Source organism: Telmatherina bonti (genome assembly GCF_933228915.1).
Source record: "Telmatherina bonti genome assembly, chromosome: 7".
Classification (NCBI taxonomy): Eukaryota; Metazoa; Chordata; class Actinopteri; order Atheriniformes; family Telmatherinidae; genus Telmatherina; species Telmatherina bonti.
Genome location: NC_136625.1, coordinates 37,317,772 through 37,335,413, shown reverse-complemented (window position 1 = coordinate 37,335,413; position 17,642 = coordinate 37,317,772). Strand labels below are relative to the sequence as shown.

General features: G+C 41.5%; 2 protein-coding genes across 2 annotated transcripts; one reads left to right on the top strand and one right to left on the bottom strand.

The window, feature by feature from the left end:
* Positions 1–3,230: 3,230 nt before the first annotated feature.
* Positions 3,231–12,670, top strand: LOC306757869 (uncharacterized protein). The gene is made up of 6 exons (XM_079243042.1): positions 3,231–3,857; positions 4,224–4,284; positions 4,410–5,131; positions 7,514–8,429; positions 8,896–8,953; positions 11,547–12,670. Exons 1-6 carry the CDS (start codon positions 3,462–3,464, stop codon positions 11,578–11,580), a joined length of 2,187 nt encoding a protein of 728 aa, XP_079099168.1. The 5' UTR covers positions 3,231–3,461; the 3' UTR covers positions 11,581–12,670.
* A 1,469-nt stretch (positions 12,671–14,139) lies between these two features.
* Positions 14,140–16,819, bottom strand: LOC306758579 (uncharacterized protein; the record flags this gene model as incomplete). Its single annotated transcript, XM_079243906.1, has 4 exons — positions 14,140–14,186; positions 14,378–14,519; positions 16,161–16,578; positions 16,812–16,819. 4 exons carry the CDS (start codon positions 16,817–16,819, stop codon positions 14,140–14,142), a joined length of 615 nt encoding a protein of 204 aa, XP_079100032.1.
* Positions 16,820–17,642: the final 823 nt, after the last annotated feature.

Below are 17,642 nucleotides of genomic sequence, written 5' to 3'. Positions count from 1 at the left end.
TGGTAGGAACCGCCCACCGAGCTTCAATTCAGCTCTTCAGAAACCTACGGGTGATATCACAGAGGCCCCGTCCATCTTTTTATATACAGTCTATGGGTACTCCACAATATACGGCCACTCGTTTAGGTTCAAAGTAAGCAGCAACCTTCGGCAGTAAAAAGTGAAGCCATCCGCCATGACACTCACAGACTCCCACCACCTACCCCTAAACTCCATGCCTGAACTTTGATTCAGCTCTACAGAAACCTAGGGGTGATGTCATGGAGGCTTTTTTTCACTCTGGGTGAAGTGGTTCCTCGTCCTGATAGTAGTCTATACATTTTGTAATCATGAACAATAAGAAATATAGTTAGACCCCTCAGTTTACTGTAAATGTGTAAAAACTCTGACCAATCCAAACGTTCAGACCCAAATGGAGATGTTCATTTCTTATATTTCGTGAGCTTCTTCTCCCGGTTCCCCTTCCCCCTCCAGCAGAACATACCTGAGAGCCACACCCTGCATATAAACAGCGTGTTAGGATGAAAATACAAAGTAGTGAAGAAGAAACACGGAAAGCAAACATGGCTGAGAAAATGCAGGAAGGATTTCCTGACCTGGCTCGGTCTATTTGCCTCCTCCTGCTAAACAGCCGTGAAAGAGAAAATCTTTGGTGGAAAAAGCTGCGAACTAGAAAAACACTCTGAGATCGCCAACCTCTGCCACTGTCTTAAAAAAACATAACTTTCTTGGTGAAGGTAAGAAAAAAGCCTTGGATCACGCAAGGAGCCAAACCAGAAGGGGAGGAGCCAAGACAAGGCGCTACTTTCACATCTTGCTAGCTCCCCAACATCACCTACCCCGGCTTTAAAAGGTCTTTTCTCAATAAATCAACATGTTAACTTTTAACTTATCCTGCTTTTTATTTAAGATCTTAGTCATTTGTTGCTTCACTTTAATCTTTCTTTACACCATCTGTTATGCTTTTAATGTTTTAAGTAAAACACTTTGAACTGTCTTGTACATGAAATGTGACCTACAGATAAACAATAATAATAATCAGCATCACTAAACTTTAAATTTGTTTTGCAAATGGACCCACTAACTGTGTGCTTTGTCAGGTTTCCAGGAGTCATTGTGTGTCCTCCTGAAAAAAACTAAACAAATCCAAATAGAGAAAAACAAGACACTTCAAGCTAAATAAACACTGTAATCATTTAAATCCTTTTATTTGTCTCTGATATCCTGCATTTGTTGGTGCCTTTTATCTATGATCTTGTGTAAAGACAGTGACAGGTTTGAACATCATTATTTCCACCATGACTTACTGCTTCCTGTCATGGTGGGACCTGGCACGCCAACAATACACGGCAGGAAAAGCTGCGAATGTTGCTGTCAGACCATTATATTTCACTTGAGACGGAGTGTCTGTGTACGGGATTGTCTGAAGTCACAGAGGAAACTTTCTGGATGTCATGACGTTGGACAGTTTTGCAGCATCAGACTCTGAAAGAAGAGAAACATCAGCTATTGTCTTTCCTCACAGCTTCACTCTGGAAAAAACACAGTTCATTTCCATAAAAAGTCGTTTTTGACAGGTTTATGGAAACAATGAGGGGTAAACTCCTACTGTAGGATGTTTTACAACTAAAGTTTCATATCAGTAAAACATGCAGCGTTTATTTGTCCGTCAGTCTCTAGGAAAGTTAAATGACATTCAAGAGAGAAAAAATGAAATTTCAGGAAAAATACAAGATTTTTAATAAAACATAACACCAAACTGAAAACTAAGAATTTCTTACATAAAAAAAACAAAACAAAATCCAGTAAAACCAAGAAAAGATTGTTTAAAATATATATTTTCTAAACATAAACTGGAAACACACAATTATTTTTTTAAAAAAATTGTGAATTTCGATTTTGCTCGTTTTTAGGACATTTTATGCTTTGTAAAATTTTTATTTAATATGTTTTGTCTTTTTTTGACACATCTTTATGTTTTCTAAAGAAAGAGTGACTGAAACGTGTGTGTGTGTATGTGTGTGTGTGTGGTTGTGTTCTGTGTTTTTCTGGCTTGATTTCTGTTTGTGTTGTACGATCGCATCGACGCTGGAATGTTACAGAAACTAAAATGTTTTTGGTGTTATTGTGTTTTCTGAAGTTCCATTTTTCCTGTTGTGGAAATCTATTTTCCTGTGTCGGCACTTTTTGCTTCGTTCTTTCATTGTCTCTGTGATACACAAAAAGGTTTTCTGAAAACAGTTAGTTTTCTTTTCTCTGTTTTTCTGAAACATCACTGGTTTTCCAGAAATCTACCTGTGTGTTTGGTTGTTTTAGTTTGTTTTATGTTTAATACTTTTGTCTTGTCATCTCTTAAATGTTTTTGCTTGTAAATATAAGTAATACAAGTGTCCATTTTTAGGTTTCAGAAAAAGCATCATGTTTTCTTCTGCTGTTTTAAACAGTTTTATTTCTGTCTTTTATGTTTTATATTGATAAACATGTTCCCTTTTGTACAAATATTCTATTTTTTCCTTTATGTTTAGTCGTTTAGTGTTTCAGTTGATTTTTTAAATTTTTTTTTATTGTGTATTAGGAGATTTGGGAATTTTTTTGTAGTTTATTTTATATGTAAAATTTCTTGTTTTGTTGTTTGTTTACTAATATTTTGTTTTTCTTTAGAGATATTGTGTCTTTATTTAGAGAACTTCCGTTCATGTGTTGAGATATGTGTTTGTTTAGAGATATGGTGTTGATTCTCCAAAACATTGTTAAAGTTATTGTGGTTTTTTTGTTTGGGTTTTTTTTTCTGACATGTTTTTGGGGAAATTTGTATTTTCTCTGTTCTTCTTTTTATTAGATGTTCTATGTTTGGTTTGTTACCTTTATTTGTTTTTAAATGTATTTGTTTCTTTGTTGCTTTGTCTTTTGTAAAATTCTTTTTGATGTATTTGTTGTGTTTACAGTGTTTTTTTATTATTAGATGTTCTGTTGAGGAATTTTTCAGTTGTCGTTTTAAAATGTTGTTTTCTGTTTGATGATTTTCTTCTTTCAGACCATAAACCAGTGAAAAAAGACAGAACACCAGTAAAGTGTAAAGGGGTGTGATTGTGTGTCTTTCTGCGAAGGGAGGTGCAGCTAACAGGGGGAGGAGGATGAAACCATAACCCTTCCCATCGAGGGAATGTGTGTCCAGAGGAGTTTATAAATTCTTGCTCATGTTTAGTCCTAATCCACAATCAGTTCTCTCGCTGTCAGCAGTGCGTGAGGAAACTTTTGGCCACGTTTGACATTTCAGAGGAAGGAGATTCATAAGACATGGACTGTTAAACCTGCAGGCTGCTCAGCTTCGTTATCTCTCTTCATTTGCCTTCTACATCGCTTGTGTTTGGACATAAACTTTGTGTTTGACCTCAGCTGAAGGTCCTTCGTCCATTCAAACCTTGGGCCAGACTGTACACTGTTCCTCTCCATCTGTAAACATGTACAGCAGCGGCTACTCCCAGGTCAGCAAATACAGCCCACAGTCCCAGAAAAAGATGCAGTACCGCTCAAAGGGCAAGAGTTGTGGCTACTACATGCGAATCATCTTCTTCTTTTCCTCACTCATCCAGTCTCTCATCATTGTCAGCCTTGTGCTCTTTCTGGTCTATGGAAATACACAAGATTCGGCCTCTGAAACGCGAATCCAGGGCCTGGAGGAGAGTTTCAGTCGGCTGTCGTTAGAAAACGTTGCCCTCAGACTGCAGAGGAAAAACCTGACCAACATCCTCAATGCCACCCTCATTGAAAAGGCTCAAAATGACTTCGACCTGGCTACGCTTCGTCGACTCTGCAACATTTCATTTCATCATATTGGAAACTTGGAGAGGAAGCTGGTAAGAAACTTTTTATCATAATTAACTGAATGAATTGTTAGGGTCTGCAGTTCACACTAAATCTCAAGATGCTGGACTTTTTACAACTTTAACAGAGATACAGCTGCATCGTTCCGGGGAAATATTCATTTTCTTTCTCTTGTGCTATGTCTCATTTTCATTTCTTCTCCAGTAACACATATTCTGTTTGCCAAGACCCGAGCAGTGTTCAGTAACACCTCGTGGCTCATTCTATTTTCATGATTACTCACAGGGTTAATAAAGGTTTAACACAATCAATACTGACCAAAAACCTGAAGCTGAAATGACAGATTTTCATTCTTTTCTTCAGTCAAAACTAATTTTTTTTTTCCATCATACAAACAGCAAATGTGCACCCTGGAAGTGGTGGCCTTAAAGTCCAGAATCACCACATGTATAGTAGATCGTAAGTATATTGTTTAAGACAAAAAACCTTGGATCCGTGTGTGAATGACACATTATTAATTTCTCCAAACATTTAAAAAAGCTGACAGTTATTAAGTAAATCTTTCTCTTTACATTTCTTAAAAGCACCAATAAATCCTGGTGGCTGTAACTGTGGGCCACTGTTTGCGGAGCTGAAAGCTCGCTATGACCTTCTGGAGACCAACTTCACCCAAACAGTACGGCGGATGACAATGGAAATGGATCAGATTGTCAAAGAGAGGGACAACCTCCACCTGGAGACCATCCGTCTGAGGAGAGACAAATCCATCCAAGAAAAGGAGTTAGATGAATACAAGAAGAATTCAAAGGAAGCCATTTCTAACAACTTTGGTTATGTCAAAAACGTCACTAGAGCTCTCCGAGAGAAGATTGAGTCTTTCTTTCCCAGACACATTGCCTTCCAGCTCACCTGTCCAAAGCAGAGGGAACACCTGGAGCAGATCCACACCAACTGCACCAACCTGTCCAACGAAGTGGAGGACAAGCTCCAGCGCTACCTGGACACTGTTGGAGAGCAGATGTCAACCATCTACTTTGACAACAACCACCTGAAGGCAGAAAACTGGCGACTAAATGACGACTACCGCTGGTGCAGCCAAAACCGCACAGCGATGGCGGAGCAGCACCGACGAAGCACCATGGAACTTCAGGCGAAATATGACAAGGAGAAGGAACAACTCCTGATGGACAAGATGAAACTCAACGGAGACAAAGAGGTCCTGCTGAAACAAGTCAAGTATTTGAACGCAGAGGTTGATCATCTCAAAGAAAAAGTCAGGCAGCTCAACATGTCCTGCATGATGAAGGTAAGGCTGAAATAAAAACAGTCATCTGAAAATGTCACCAACTCTCAAGTGGTTTCCATTGTTTTCCATTAACATGACTGGTCACACTGGTGTTGCTCCACATAGAGCAGGGATGTCAAAGTCAAATACACAGAGGGCCAAAAAAACAAATTGGCTATAAGCCGAGGGCCGGATTGGTTCAATGTTTATTAAAACATATTGAAATTATTGCACGTAGCCTATTGAACCAAGACCTAAAACAGTATATTATTTAATGATTAAATGAATAATCAGGAAAACATTTTTCAGCAGGCACACAGACAAGAACAAACTGCCTTCAAAGAAAAATCACATGTCCTGTACATTAAATGAATAAATATTTTCTTATGGCTCTGTCAGTAAGTTAAAGAGAAAACATTTTCAACAGGCAAACAGCAAAAAAGCAATTTTCCTTCAGAAACAAAATAAGTTCCTTATATCAAGATAAATGCATAAATGAAACTGCATGCATTATAAACTGAAAATGCAATATTATGCTGCTCTATTATCCTACCAATTACTGCTTCAAATAGTAAAATGAGAAAATATAGAATAAATCAAATCAGTTGTGTTCTTTCTCATGGCTCTTATCTGCAGTTCCCCCTGAGTCCATTAACTGAAAAATAAATATAAATAAATAAATAAAATACAATAAAATAAAATGCAAAAATATATGGCACACAGACAAAACAATACTTTCTGTGTGTTTCTTAGACGTTTCATGGTGCCTTCTTAGATTGTATTCTTTCATTACAGCCAAACTCTCTCCACACAGAAGACACACAGGTTTGCCATTTACCTCAGTGAACATGTACTCTGCCTCCCACCTAGCTTGAAACCCCCTGTTCTCAGCATCCACCTTCCGTTTAGCCATTTTTTGGGGAGGAGGTAGCTGAAAGTTGACATCTGCTCTGACTGCTAATGAATGATGAAGCCGAGGTCCGCTTGCTGCGCTGCAGTGAGTTCGCGGGTTACCGTTGCATTGTGGGAAATGTAGTATTGGTGCGTGCAAAACACCAGCGGGTGGCTACAGCCTGCGGGCCGGTTCTAATACTAATCAAATATCATCCCGGGGGCCATCGGGCCTTGACTTTGACATATGTGACATAGAGCTTCCCTTCCAGAAGTACCTGGAGGGAGCAGGAGGGACTGAAGTAAAGTACAGCCAGAGTTGAAGTTAGATGTTAGTTTTGTTTTCAGTGAAACTCTGCAGAGGCAGGGGTCCTACCTGTCTACACACCCTGACATATATATACCACAAAAACACCATGAAGCCCCCACTGCTGTTCGCGAGAAGCTTCTGTCTTACGTAAGATGGAGGCGATCAGGGCTGTTATTGGAAAAGATCCAAATTTAAGAGCAGAACACAAGAAAGAGACCAAATGGCTGGCAGGAGGGCAGAGGGATGGAACCATAGACTGTATATAGATATGGACGTAGCCTCCATGACGTCACCCGTAGGTTTCTGAAGAGCTGAATTGAAGCTCGGTGGGCGGTTCCTACAATCGACATCTTGGCAGGGGCATGCACGTCGTCTCGCCTGGAAAATACAAATGTGGGCAAAGAGGTGGAGCCGAGAGGGGAGCTGTGAGCGTCATGGTGGATGATTGACATCGAGCAAACTCTGAGCTTTCTGTAGCTAAGAGCTAACCGAGATAACAGGAGCTAACCAGCTAACGGAGGTAAGCGGTCTAAGGCTAAGTCACATTGCTAACTGGCTAAAAACTAGTTCTACGGTCTTCTTCCTTAAAGCGGAAGATCGGGTACCTGTCAATCAAAAGGACACGCCCCTAAATATGCCGAACTTCGAGATTAAATTACTTTTAAACAGACGAGTTAGAAAAAAATTCACTCCTCCCACAGTTGTAAAGGTAAAGCCGGGAGAAGAAGCTTACGCAGTTGAAGGTAAACCTGACCTATTAACCAAAAGTGGATTTTTGAACCAGGCTCCGCTGTAAACATGTGTATTTCTGCCGTGAAGTTGGTCTTTTTAACATGGGAGTCTATGGGGATTTGCTCTATTTTGCAGCCCCTAGTGGATGAAGGGGGAACTGCAGTTTTATGCACTTCCGCATAGGGTTCACTTTTAATCGCCGTAGTCTCCGTACAGCTTTCATATCTATGGGTAGAACTTGGCCAACATTTCTCTGTGTTTGCTGTTATGTAAGAACAATGACTCCAACCTGGATTATAAACTCTTTGAGGAGTCGGTCTGAAAGCAGGACATGTTTGCATCATGTCTTCGTGCATCTCATTAACACATGTTAATTATATTAATTGTTAATTATGTTAATTATACTGATTTTAATCCAAAGACAATGATTGCTGGATTCCTGCTCTAACATTGTTTTCTCTTCATTCCAGCCAGGAGGTGGGGGACTCCAGCCAAACACTAATGTTGGGTGGAAGGTAACGGGTGGTGGATCCAGTCCTTTCAGCTCTACTGGTTTTGGTCAGCAAGGTAGGACAGGGTCAGGTTCAAGCTTAGGCTCAAGCTTTTCTCTCAGTAAGCCAGGATCAACTGGAACCGGCTCATTGGCTTCATCATATTCATCCTCTGGGTCGAGCTCCAGCCAAAGTAATACTGGTTTTGGAATGAATAAGCCCGGATCAACTGGAACCGGCTCATTGGGTTCGTCATATTCATCCCCTGGGTCGAGCTCCAGCCAAAGTAATACTGGTTTTGGAATGAATAAGCCAGGATCAACTGGAACCGGCTCATTGGGTTCGTCATATTCATCCTCTGGGTCGAGCTCCAGCCAAAGTAATACTGGTTTTGGAATGAATAAGCCAGGATCAACTGGAACCGGCTCATTGGGTTCGTCATATTCATCCTCTGGGTCGAGCTCCAGCCAAAGTAATACTGGTTTTGGAATGAATAAGCCAGGATCAACTGGAACCGGCTCATTGGGTTCGTCATATTCATCCTCTGGGTCGAGCTCCAGCCAAAGTAATACTGGAGTGAATAAGCCAGGATCAACTGGAACCGGCTCATTGGGTTCGTCATATCCATCCTCTGGGTCGAGCTCCAGCCAAAGTAATACTGGAGTGAATAAGCCAGGATCAACTGGAACAGATTTTCTGAGTTCATTATTCCTGTCCTCTGGGTCGAGCTCCAGCCAAAGTAATACTGGGTTTGGAATGAATAAGCCAGGATCAGGAACCAGTAACTCAGGGCAAAGTAAGACAGGAAGCACAGCAGGGAAGACATCAAGCGGGAGCAGTTATGGAGGAACTGGATCTTATGGAGGACGGAGCAGTGGATTCGTAAGTGGTCCAGGTAAGAGCCATGCAGTGGATGAAGCTGTACATCAGCGCTTTATCATTCCCATTCTGCCATGTTTGAAGATAAATTTACTCTTTTCCCCTCATTCCTCTTCCATGCTGATATTTTTCCTTTCATAGCCTGAAATTTGAGACCTCTTCATTTTCTCTGGTTCTTGAGCAGGATCTGTTCAGGATTTCAGTTTTCTCTGGAAGCTTAGCCAACAAGAGTCTGACACTTGTAATAAAGTGTAAATATAAATAAAGATGTTTTCTACAAGCAGCTAGCCCTTTGCATCCAACCAGACATTACAACCAAACAGGTTTTAAAGTCTTGTTTTAATCCTTCATTTCATGTTTATGGATATAAATGTAGGTTTTAGTTCAAATTCGGACATGCTTTAATGTTACAGGATTAAAGATTGTCGTGATTGATTATCCTCAATGACAAACACCCGTTTCTCCCTGTGTTTGACCAACAGGCAGCGTCTCCCAGCACCTACAAGATCTGCAGCGCTACCTCAACCCTCCTGGTCCTCAGTGAGTCTTGACTTCTTTTTTTTTTTTTTTAGCTGGGACACCTTGAGACATGAACTTATCTGAAACTCATGTTTGCGCATGTGTGGAAAATATTTTCATTGCTGACTTACACATAGACCAAATTATATTCATAACCAACAGAGGAGGCGGACAAAACTGTCCGTTGTTCTGCATGTCCATCTTCAGAACAACTTTATAGTGCCAGAATTTTGTACATTAGACACACTACAGAACCTTTGCCATATTCCCGTCACGCACCTCCCATCGACAGCTAATCCAGCATCCATCTTTCATCCTACCTGACCTGTTAGCTCTCTCCAGCCAGCAGAAGACCATCTCACCATGACTCTTGATTTGTCTTTTGGTCTCTTTTAATCTTGTGTTTCTTTGCTGAATCAGCAATGTTGCGTGTTCAAAACAGCCAATTCTTTATTTTACTGTGAGGCGAAGCGTCACGTTGTGTCTCGGATGTAAACGTTGTATAGTGTCGGTTTCTCAGCCTCGGGACGCTCCTGGGCAGCAGCAGCTCTAGAAATACACGATAGATTTCATTGTGATATCAAACAAGTCCATTTTGCAGAGTTTTATGGTCAGAAAGTGACGTAATGCGTCTTTAAATCAAATAGCAGATCTATTCAACCGTCTTCCCTTGTTCTTTATTAACAAGCCTATTTCAGATCATACCTGTGATATCTACAGAGGTCAATAGTCCAGGTGCCATACAGTAAAAGTCCAGTCCGGCAGCAGTTCCAACCAGTCACTAAACCAGCTGAATGTAATCAGCTCAGCTCCACTCCTGTTGGTGAAAACACCAGTTCTGCATGCAGGTAGATCCAAAAACACGGCGGGACTTTGACTTTATGGTATCTGGATTGTACACATCTGGATATCTACATCACAATATTTGTATCTGCGACTAAATTCTCACTTTAGTTTTGTTCATGTGTTTCTTCAAACTGAGAATTTTGCTCTTTTCTGTGTTGAAAATCAAAGTCTTTAGTGGCAAAGTAACTTAAACATAATAGAAGCTGTTCGGGTCACTCTTGCAGGACGTGAGGTTTCTGACTCGTGACAAAAACGAAGCAAACTTAAACAAGCAGTTAAAAAAAAAACTTACGTGTTGCGTCCAGAAAACTACAGCAACTACTTTAACAAACAAAATATAAACAAAAATATTTTCTTCTATTTACGGTCAGAAACACTGGAGCTCTTCGCCCTGCTGTATTTACAAACCACTGAACGTGCGCTCTCTCCTCCCGGTCCTGATGCAGGACGTTAAAAGCAGCCTAAAATAGTCAATTTAACTATGACATATAGAGATAAAAATATTATTAAAACTATACAAAACCAAACAAAATTTTCCAAAGCAGGATAAATAAGACATTACTAATAAGAACAAAAATGGTTCCATTATGATGTTGTGTACAAAAACATACAAAATAAACAGAACTTTTACATGTTCTAACAGTCATTTACAACTACAACCTTATTCCAGTCCACATTTCTGTCGTTCCACATCCGTGTTATTATCAGCAGAAACCGCAAATTATTCATGGATCAGTCAGGAAAAAAGACACGAGTCAGCTGGGGGGTGGGATTACATTCTTTACTGGTTTTGGTCTCTTTAACAAACTTTCAGTCATACTTTAACCTTTGCAAAAAACTCAGGCATGTTGAGGAGAGATGTGGCCAAACTGGGCCTAACTGGGCCTAACTGGGCCACACTGGGCCAAACTGGGCCACACTGGGCCAAACTGGGCCACACTGGGCCTAACTGGGCCACACTGGGCCACACTGGGCCAAACTGGGCCTAACTGGGCCACACTGGGCCAAACTGGGCCACACTGGGCCTAACTGGGCCACACTGGGCCTAACTGGGCCACACTGGGCCTAACTGGGCCACACTGGGCCTAACTGGGCCACACTGGGCCTAACTGGGCCACACTGGGCCAACCTGAGACCTCTCTTATTTAGTTCTCTTTACTTCGTCAGAGTTGCTCTGTGCAGTGACGATGATCACATATTGATCTGTGATCTGAGGTTTAGAGCCACAGCTGCATTGTTCCACATATTCAGACTCAACGTCGGAGTTTGGCTTTTCAGCAAGCCTGAAACTTTTTTCATTTGTGTGTGTGTGTGTGTGTCTTCCTTTCTGCTCACACATAATGATTTCCACATGTGAAACTGTTCCCACAAACCATGCAGACAAAACCTATTCTATTCTATTCTATTCTATTCTACAGTCATTTAGACACTTTTATCCAAAGCGACTTCCATATGAGTGAGAACAACACAAGCAGGAAGTCAAACAGTAGAAACCTCACTTCATTACGGGTCAGAGGACAGAAAAATAAGACAGATTTATGTTTTTCGGTTTGTAATATTTCTGAGTAAGCTGCAGTTGGCACTTTTCACAGATGAAATGAGTGAAATCCATAAATGAATAAAGTAATTGTAAGAAACGATAAGAAATGAAACTTGTATAAACGGATCCACCGACAGCGGCAGCTCAGCCAGACGGAAGTTTAAACTGAGACGTGAAGCACATCTTTAATGCTCTTTCTGCCATTGTCTGTCTTTCTTTTCTTTCCAGGGAGAAGCAGGATCTCTCCAGAATGCTGGGTTAGATCAGCTTTTAGAGAAGAAGACATGACATAGAATAAAATAATCATGTTGTGTGTATGCATCACGTCACAGAAGACTGACATCCAGCCTTCACCATATAGTCTGTGGTTACCAGTAAGGTCTCTTCCAGTATACATGCATGAAGGAGTGAATTACGAAGTTTGTTCACACCATCTTCCAGCTGTCACCAATAAAGCACACGTTGTATTTTTACTCTGTAAATACATGAAAATTAAAGAACTTTGTTAACGTCAGCAGATCTATTGAACCGTCCCTCCTTGTTCTTTATAAACAAGCCTTCATACTCCTCTCAGACCTGGAAGCTGCTGTTTATCCTCTCGTGCGTCACCTATTGTGTAGCTAATTGTCTTGAAACGCCCCCCCCCCCCACCTCCTCCGTGACAATTTGCTGGCACCACCATTTAATTCTTCTTACATGTTTATGTTTACCTGCCAACCTGTCGGCGGACCAGAGGAGACACGGGAGGGGACTTCTTCACCCTGGAGAACACGGATATCCATCAGCTAAATAAAATCTGTACATGTCTGATGAAGATGAAGAGCTGCTTTTATCTGATGAAGATGTTTGGTGAATGTTGCAGATGTAACAGAAAAGGGAGTTTTACCGATAGATTAGGGAGGGAAAATGGTGCAGGGTGGAAAGAAAAAGGCACGATGAGAACAGACAAACATCCTGATGGCTGCGTGGCGACGGGATGGAGGCTCAAGCTATATCTGAGAAGCAGAAATGTTTTGTATTGATGCCAACAACTCGCTGTGCTCCAGTAACGGCAGTCTGAAGGATTTCCTTTGTTTAACATCAAGTGTTTTTCTACATTTGGGATGTGCAGCTTGTTGCAGGAGGAGCGGGGAGGATATTAAAGGTCAGCAGCTTGGATGCTTCAGGGAACCATTTTATTAATCCAACTGAGGCAGAGGGGAGCCATTAAAAGCCTTTTTCTGGAAAATAATTAACGATGCTGCTCTGAGAAAACGTATTTCCTTCCTACTCATCGCATTGTTCCAGCTCATGCCATGGCTGTACTCCCCATGTTCCTCACTTCCCCGCTGATCACTGCAACATTTCAACATGCCCACAATACAATTATGCTATAATTGTTCACTAATGAAATTCTACCAGTCCCAACATGGGGCGGAAATAAAAACAAGTATAATGAAACTGCTAAAAGTGAAGTTTTTCCAGCTGTTTCATGGCTCGAACACATTATCGTTTGTCCAAATTCATATTTCAAACAAAAGAAAAGTTTTTGTCCTAATTATCAGTCACTACATGTTGAATGAAGAGCTTCACGCTGTGCACACAGCGTTGACTTTCTGACAGTAAACACAACAGTTAAGAAGCTGCACCTGAGCTCAAAGTCAGGTTACACCGAATCACAAGCAGCATTGTCATAGTTTTACTCTCTTATTCGCTGTTTTTCACCGCATGCACCGCCGTCCATGTTTTAACTGTTCAGACGGCATTTAGGTGAGGAGTAAAGTCATTTGTCAGCCTGCAGAGGCTTGAACATATTGACCCTCACCACTGTTACGACCGCTGATGAAGAGTCGGGCCATTGTACTGCAGTCTGCTTCCCTACTCTTCCTTCAGCAGGAAATTGAACGGCTGGTTATGATTACAACCTCCTTCCTAATCAGGGTTTGCAGAACTGTCGCCTCTTCTGTGGGTGGCTTCTAATGTTCCCACTTCACTGTGCTCCTGATTGTGTTTCCTATCCTCTGGGCCTCCCTCAGCATCATGCTGCTGCCCGGTGTCCTAAAGACAGCTCAGAACAAAACCCTTTTTCTTCTTGTGGAGGAACAAAAGTGATGAGAGGGAAGTTAATTGTTGGAAACAGCTTGGGGTCCTTCAGTGCAACCATGACTTTCACCTTGACCTCGTTCGGCAAGATTGTTTTCCAAAGGAAAGCCATGGATCATTTTAATTGCTTAAAGAGGAAGTTTCTGTCTGAGAAACTACACTTTCACAGGTTTACAAACATAATTACACATAATAAAATTAGCCAAAAAATCCATTTTTTCCATTTTTATTGTAAATAGAATACTTTAACAGCTGCAGTTGTTACGTTAGGTCTTGCAAGTGCTCTCTGACACTGGGGCTCTAAAGCTCTCTGTCAATGAAATTAGGAAAAATAAAACCAAATAGAGATGTAAAGGACTGGGCTAACCACTGATAATGTCCATTCAGTTGGGTAAAACATGGGAACCGGGGGCATTTCATGGATTCTATCCATGAAAAGTGCTTTACAAGTAAATGCAACTCACTAAGAAACATCACAAACTGAAAAATAATTAACTCTGTCTTATTTTTTCAGTTCTCTGCTGCATAATAAAGAGGTTTCAGTTCAGGTGGTTCTGAAGAGGTCTTCCAGATGGCGATTTTGTTCCAGTTTGGCCACATCTATCCTCAGCGTCCCCCAGTTGTTAGCAAAGGTTAGAGTTAGTTAAAGACACCCAAGCCAGTAAAGAATTATTCTTACTAACCTTACTTACCAGATTTGTCATGAAGACCAAGCTTATTGGCTGAGTTGTGTCTTTTTTCAGAATAATCCATGAATTATTTTGGGTTTTTGCAGATATCTCAGATCTGGAACACAGAATATGTTCACAGATACAGATCACAAAGAAACTCAGTTTTACTGTCGGATGTTTGAGATATCATAGGTAGACATTTTATTTCATGTGAAAAGAAAGCTGAACACAGCAAAAGCATCTTCTGATTGGACAGTTTGAAATATGATGAAGCCAATGAGCCGGTTCCAGTTGATCCCGGCTTACTGAGAGAAAAGCTTGAGCCTAAGCTTGAACCTGACCCTGTCCTACCTTGCTGACCAAAACCAGTAGAGCTGAAAGGACTGGATCCACCACCCGTTACCTTCCACCCAACATTAGTGTTTGGCTGGAGTCCCCCACCTCCTGGCTGGAATGAAGAGAAAACAATGTTAGAGCAGGAATCCAGCAATCATTGTCTCTGGATTAAAATCAGTATAATTAACATGTTAATGAGATGCAGGAAGATGTCTGCATGATGCAAACATGTCCTGCTTTCAGACCGACTCCTCAAAAAGCCTACAATCCAGGTTGGAGTTATTGTTCTTACGTAACAGCAAACACAGAGAAATGTTGGCCAAGTTCCATCCCTCTGCCCTCCTGCCAGCCATTTGGTCTCTTTCTTGTGTTCTGCTCTTACATTTGGATCTTTTCCAATACCAGCCCTGATCGCCTCCATCTTACGTAAGACAGAAGCTTCTCGCGAACAGCAGTGGGGGCTTCATGGTGTTTTTGTGGTATATATATGTCAGGGTGTGTAGACAGGTAGGACCCCTGCCTCTGCAGAGTTTCACTGAAAACAAAACTAACATCTAACTTCAACTCTGGCTGTACTTTACTTCAGTCCCTCCTGCTCCCTCCAGGTACTTCTGGAAGGGAAGCTCTATGTCACATATGTCAAAGTCAAGGCCCGATGGCCCCCGGGATGATATTTGATTAGTATTAGAACCGGCCCGCAGGCTGTAGCCACCTGCTGGTGTTTTGCACGCACCAATACTACATTTCCCACAATGCAACGGTAACCCGCGAACTCACTGCAGCGCAGCAAGCGGACCTCGGCTTCATCATTCATTAGCAGTCAGAGCAGATGTCAACTTTCAGCTACCTCCTCCCCAAAAAATGGCTAAACGGAAGGTGGATGCTGAGAACAGGGGGTTTCAAGCTAGGTGGGAGGCAGAGTACATGTTCACTGAGGTAAATGGCAAACCTGTGTGTCTTCTGTGTGGAGAGAGTTTGGCTGTAATGAAAGAATACAATCTAAGAAGGCACCATGAAACGTCTAAGAAACACACAGAAAGTATTGTTTTGTCTGTGTGCCATATATTTTTGCATTTTATTTTATTGTATTTTATTTATTTATTTATATTTATTTTTCAGTTAATGGACTCAGGGGGAACTGCAGATAAGAGCCATGAGAAAGAACACAACTGATTTGATTTATTCTATATTTTCTCATTTTACTATTTGAAGCAGTAATTGGTAGGATAATAGAGCAGCATAATATTGCATTTTCAGTTTATAATGCATGCAGTTTCATTTATGCATTTATCTTGATATAAGGAACTTATTTTGTTTCTGAAGGAAAATTGCTTTTTTGCTGTTTGCCTGTTGAAAATGTTTTCTCTTTAACTTACTGACAGAGCCATAAGAAAATATTTATTCATTTAATGTACAGGACATGTGATTTTTCTTTGAAGGCAGTTTGTTCTTGTCTGTGTGCCTGCTGAAAAATGTTTTCCCGATTATTCATTTAATCATTAAATAATATACTGTGTTAGGTCTTGGTTCAATAGACTACGTGCAATCATTTCAATATGTTTTAATAAACATTGAACCAATCCGGCCCTCGGCTTATAGCCAATTTGTTTTTTTGGCCCTCTGTGTATTTGACTTTGACATCCCTGCTCTATGTGGAGCAACACCAGTGTGACCAGTCATGTTAATGGAAAACAATGGAAACCACTTGAGAGTTGGTGACATTTTCAGATGACTGTTTTTATTTCAGCCTTACCTTCATCATGCAGGACATGTTGAGCTGCCTGACTTTTTCTTTGAGATGATCAACCTCTGCGTTCAAATACTTGACTTGTTTCAGCAGGACCTCTTTGTCTCCGTTGAGTTTCATCTTGTCCATCAGGAGTTGTTCCTTCTCCTTGTCATATTTCGCCTGAAGTTCCATGGTGCTTCGTCGGTGCTGCTCCGCCATCACTGTGCGGTTTTGGCTGCACCAGCGGTAGTCGTCATTTAGTCGCCAGTTTTCTGCCTTCAGGTGGTTGTTGTCAAAGTAGATGGTTGACATCTGCTCTCCAACAGTGTCCAGGTAGCGCTGGAGCTTGTCCTCCACTTCGTTGGACAGGTTGGTGCAGTTGGTGTGGATCTGCTCCAGGTGTTCCCTCTGCTTTGGACAGGTGAGCTGGAAGGCAATGTGTCTGGGAAAGAAAGATCCTTGGCCTGCTATCAACTATCAGCTGCTTCCAACAGTCTCACAGGCCAATTAAATCCTAATAGGATGCGTTCTTCAGTTTGTTGGTGTCTACCAAAGAGTCCCAACAGGTGCCCACCACTTAATGGCCACGCCTCTCGTTGGCCGCCTCAGAAATAGAAGCAGAAAACAGACTCAGACTCATTTCTAAAACTCTAAAATCTGGTGTTTGTTCTGCACCGCACCATTTTTCCTGGAAACGAACTGGTCAGGACCCCCCACATCACGTCCGAGGAAACGTAAATACAAAAATAGTGTTTCCATTATACTTTTGCTATATATTTCTATGTAGAAATTTCTGAAGAACCACCTCATGAGAGCGTAATTTTTTTAGTGATATTTTACGCTTTTTTCAAAATGTGTTTCCATGTTTTTTTATTGCGATATCTAGTATTTTTTGCAATTCTAGGTGTGTTGGAAGCGCATTTGTGTCCCTCACCTCAGTCAGGACATGGTTCGAGTTTTCTCTTCAGTGGGAACTGAAAGTACTTCTGACTGGGGAGCAACAGACCCTCATGCATGTTTGGGGCAGACAGACATCCTCCCCCACCATCTGAGCCAACTCACCACCAGGTAGATGTCAGCTGGAACTCCGCCCCTCTCTACACCTGATGAATCCAGCCGCAAGTCCAATGATATGACTGCAAAGCTGATTCAACTGTAAGGGTGTTTTGACAAAACATAATTTGTGTACTGTTTTGAGGTGTGGTTCCTCCTAATTGCTCCCCTTCAGCCCTCACTGCCCACATGAGCATTGGAATCCCCAAACTGAAGGAAGGCATCCCAGCAGGATCACCCTCCAGCACCCATTCCCAGGATTCCAGCAAGGCTGGGCACTCTGAACTGCTGTTTGGGACAGAGGCACAACAACACCCCCACCCCAACTGGGGGCAGTAGGAGGGTACCCAGTGGCTTACTAGTGTAAACCCCAACAAACAAGCCCCATGCTGAGGGGCAATGTGTATTCCCATTGGCTCAGCACCACTCTCTGGGACAAACACCACAGTGGAA

Excerpts from the sequence above, each read along its gene's own strand:
- LOC306757869 (XM_079243042.1), top strand. The coding sequence starts at position 3,462 with ATGTACAGCAGCGGCTACTCCCAGGTCAGCAAATACAGCCCACAGTCC. Across the intron at positions 8,430-8,895 it reads TGGATTCGTAAGTGGTCCAG|GCAGCGTCTCCCAGCACCTA; the intron begins GTAAGAGCCATG and ends TTTGACCAACAG. Across the intron at positions 8,954-11,546 it reads CTCAACCCTCCTGGTCCTCA|GGAGAAGCAGGATCTCTCCA; the intron begins GTGAGTCTTGAC and ends TTTTCTTTCCAG.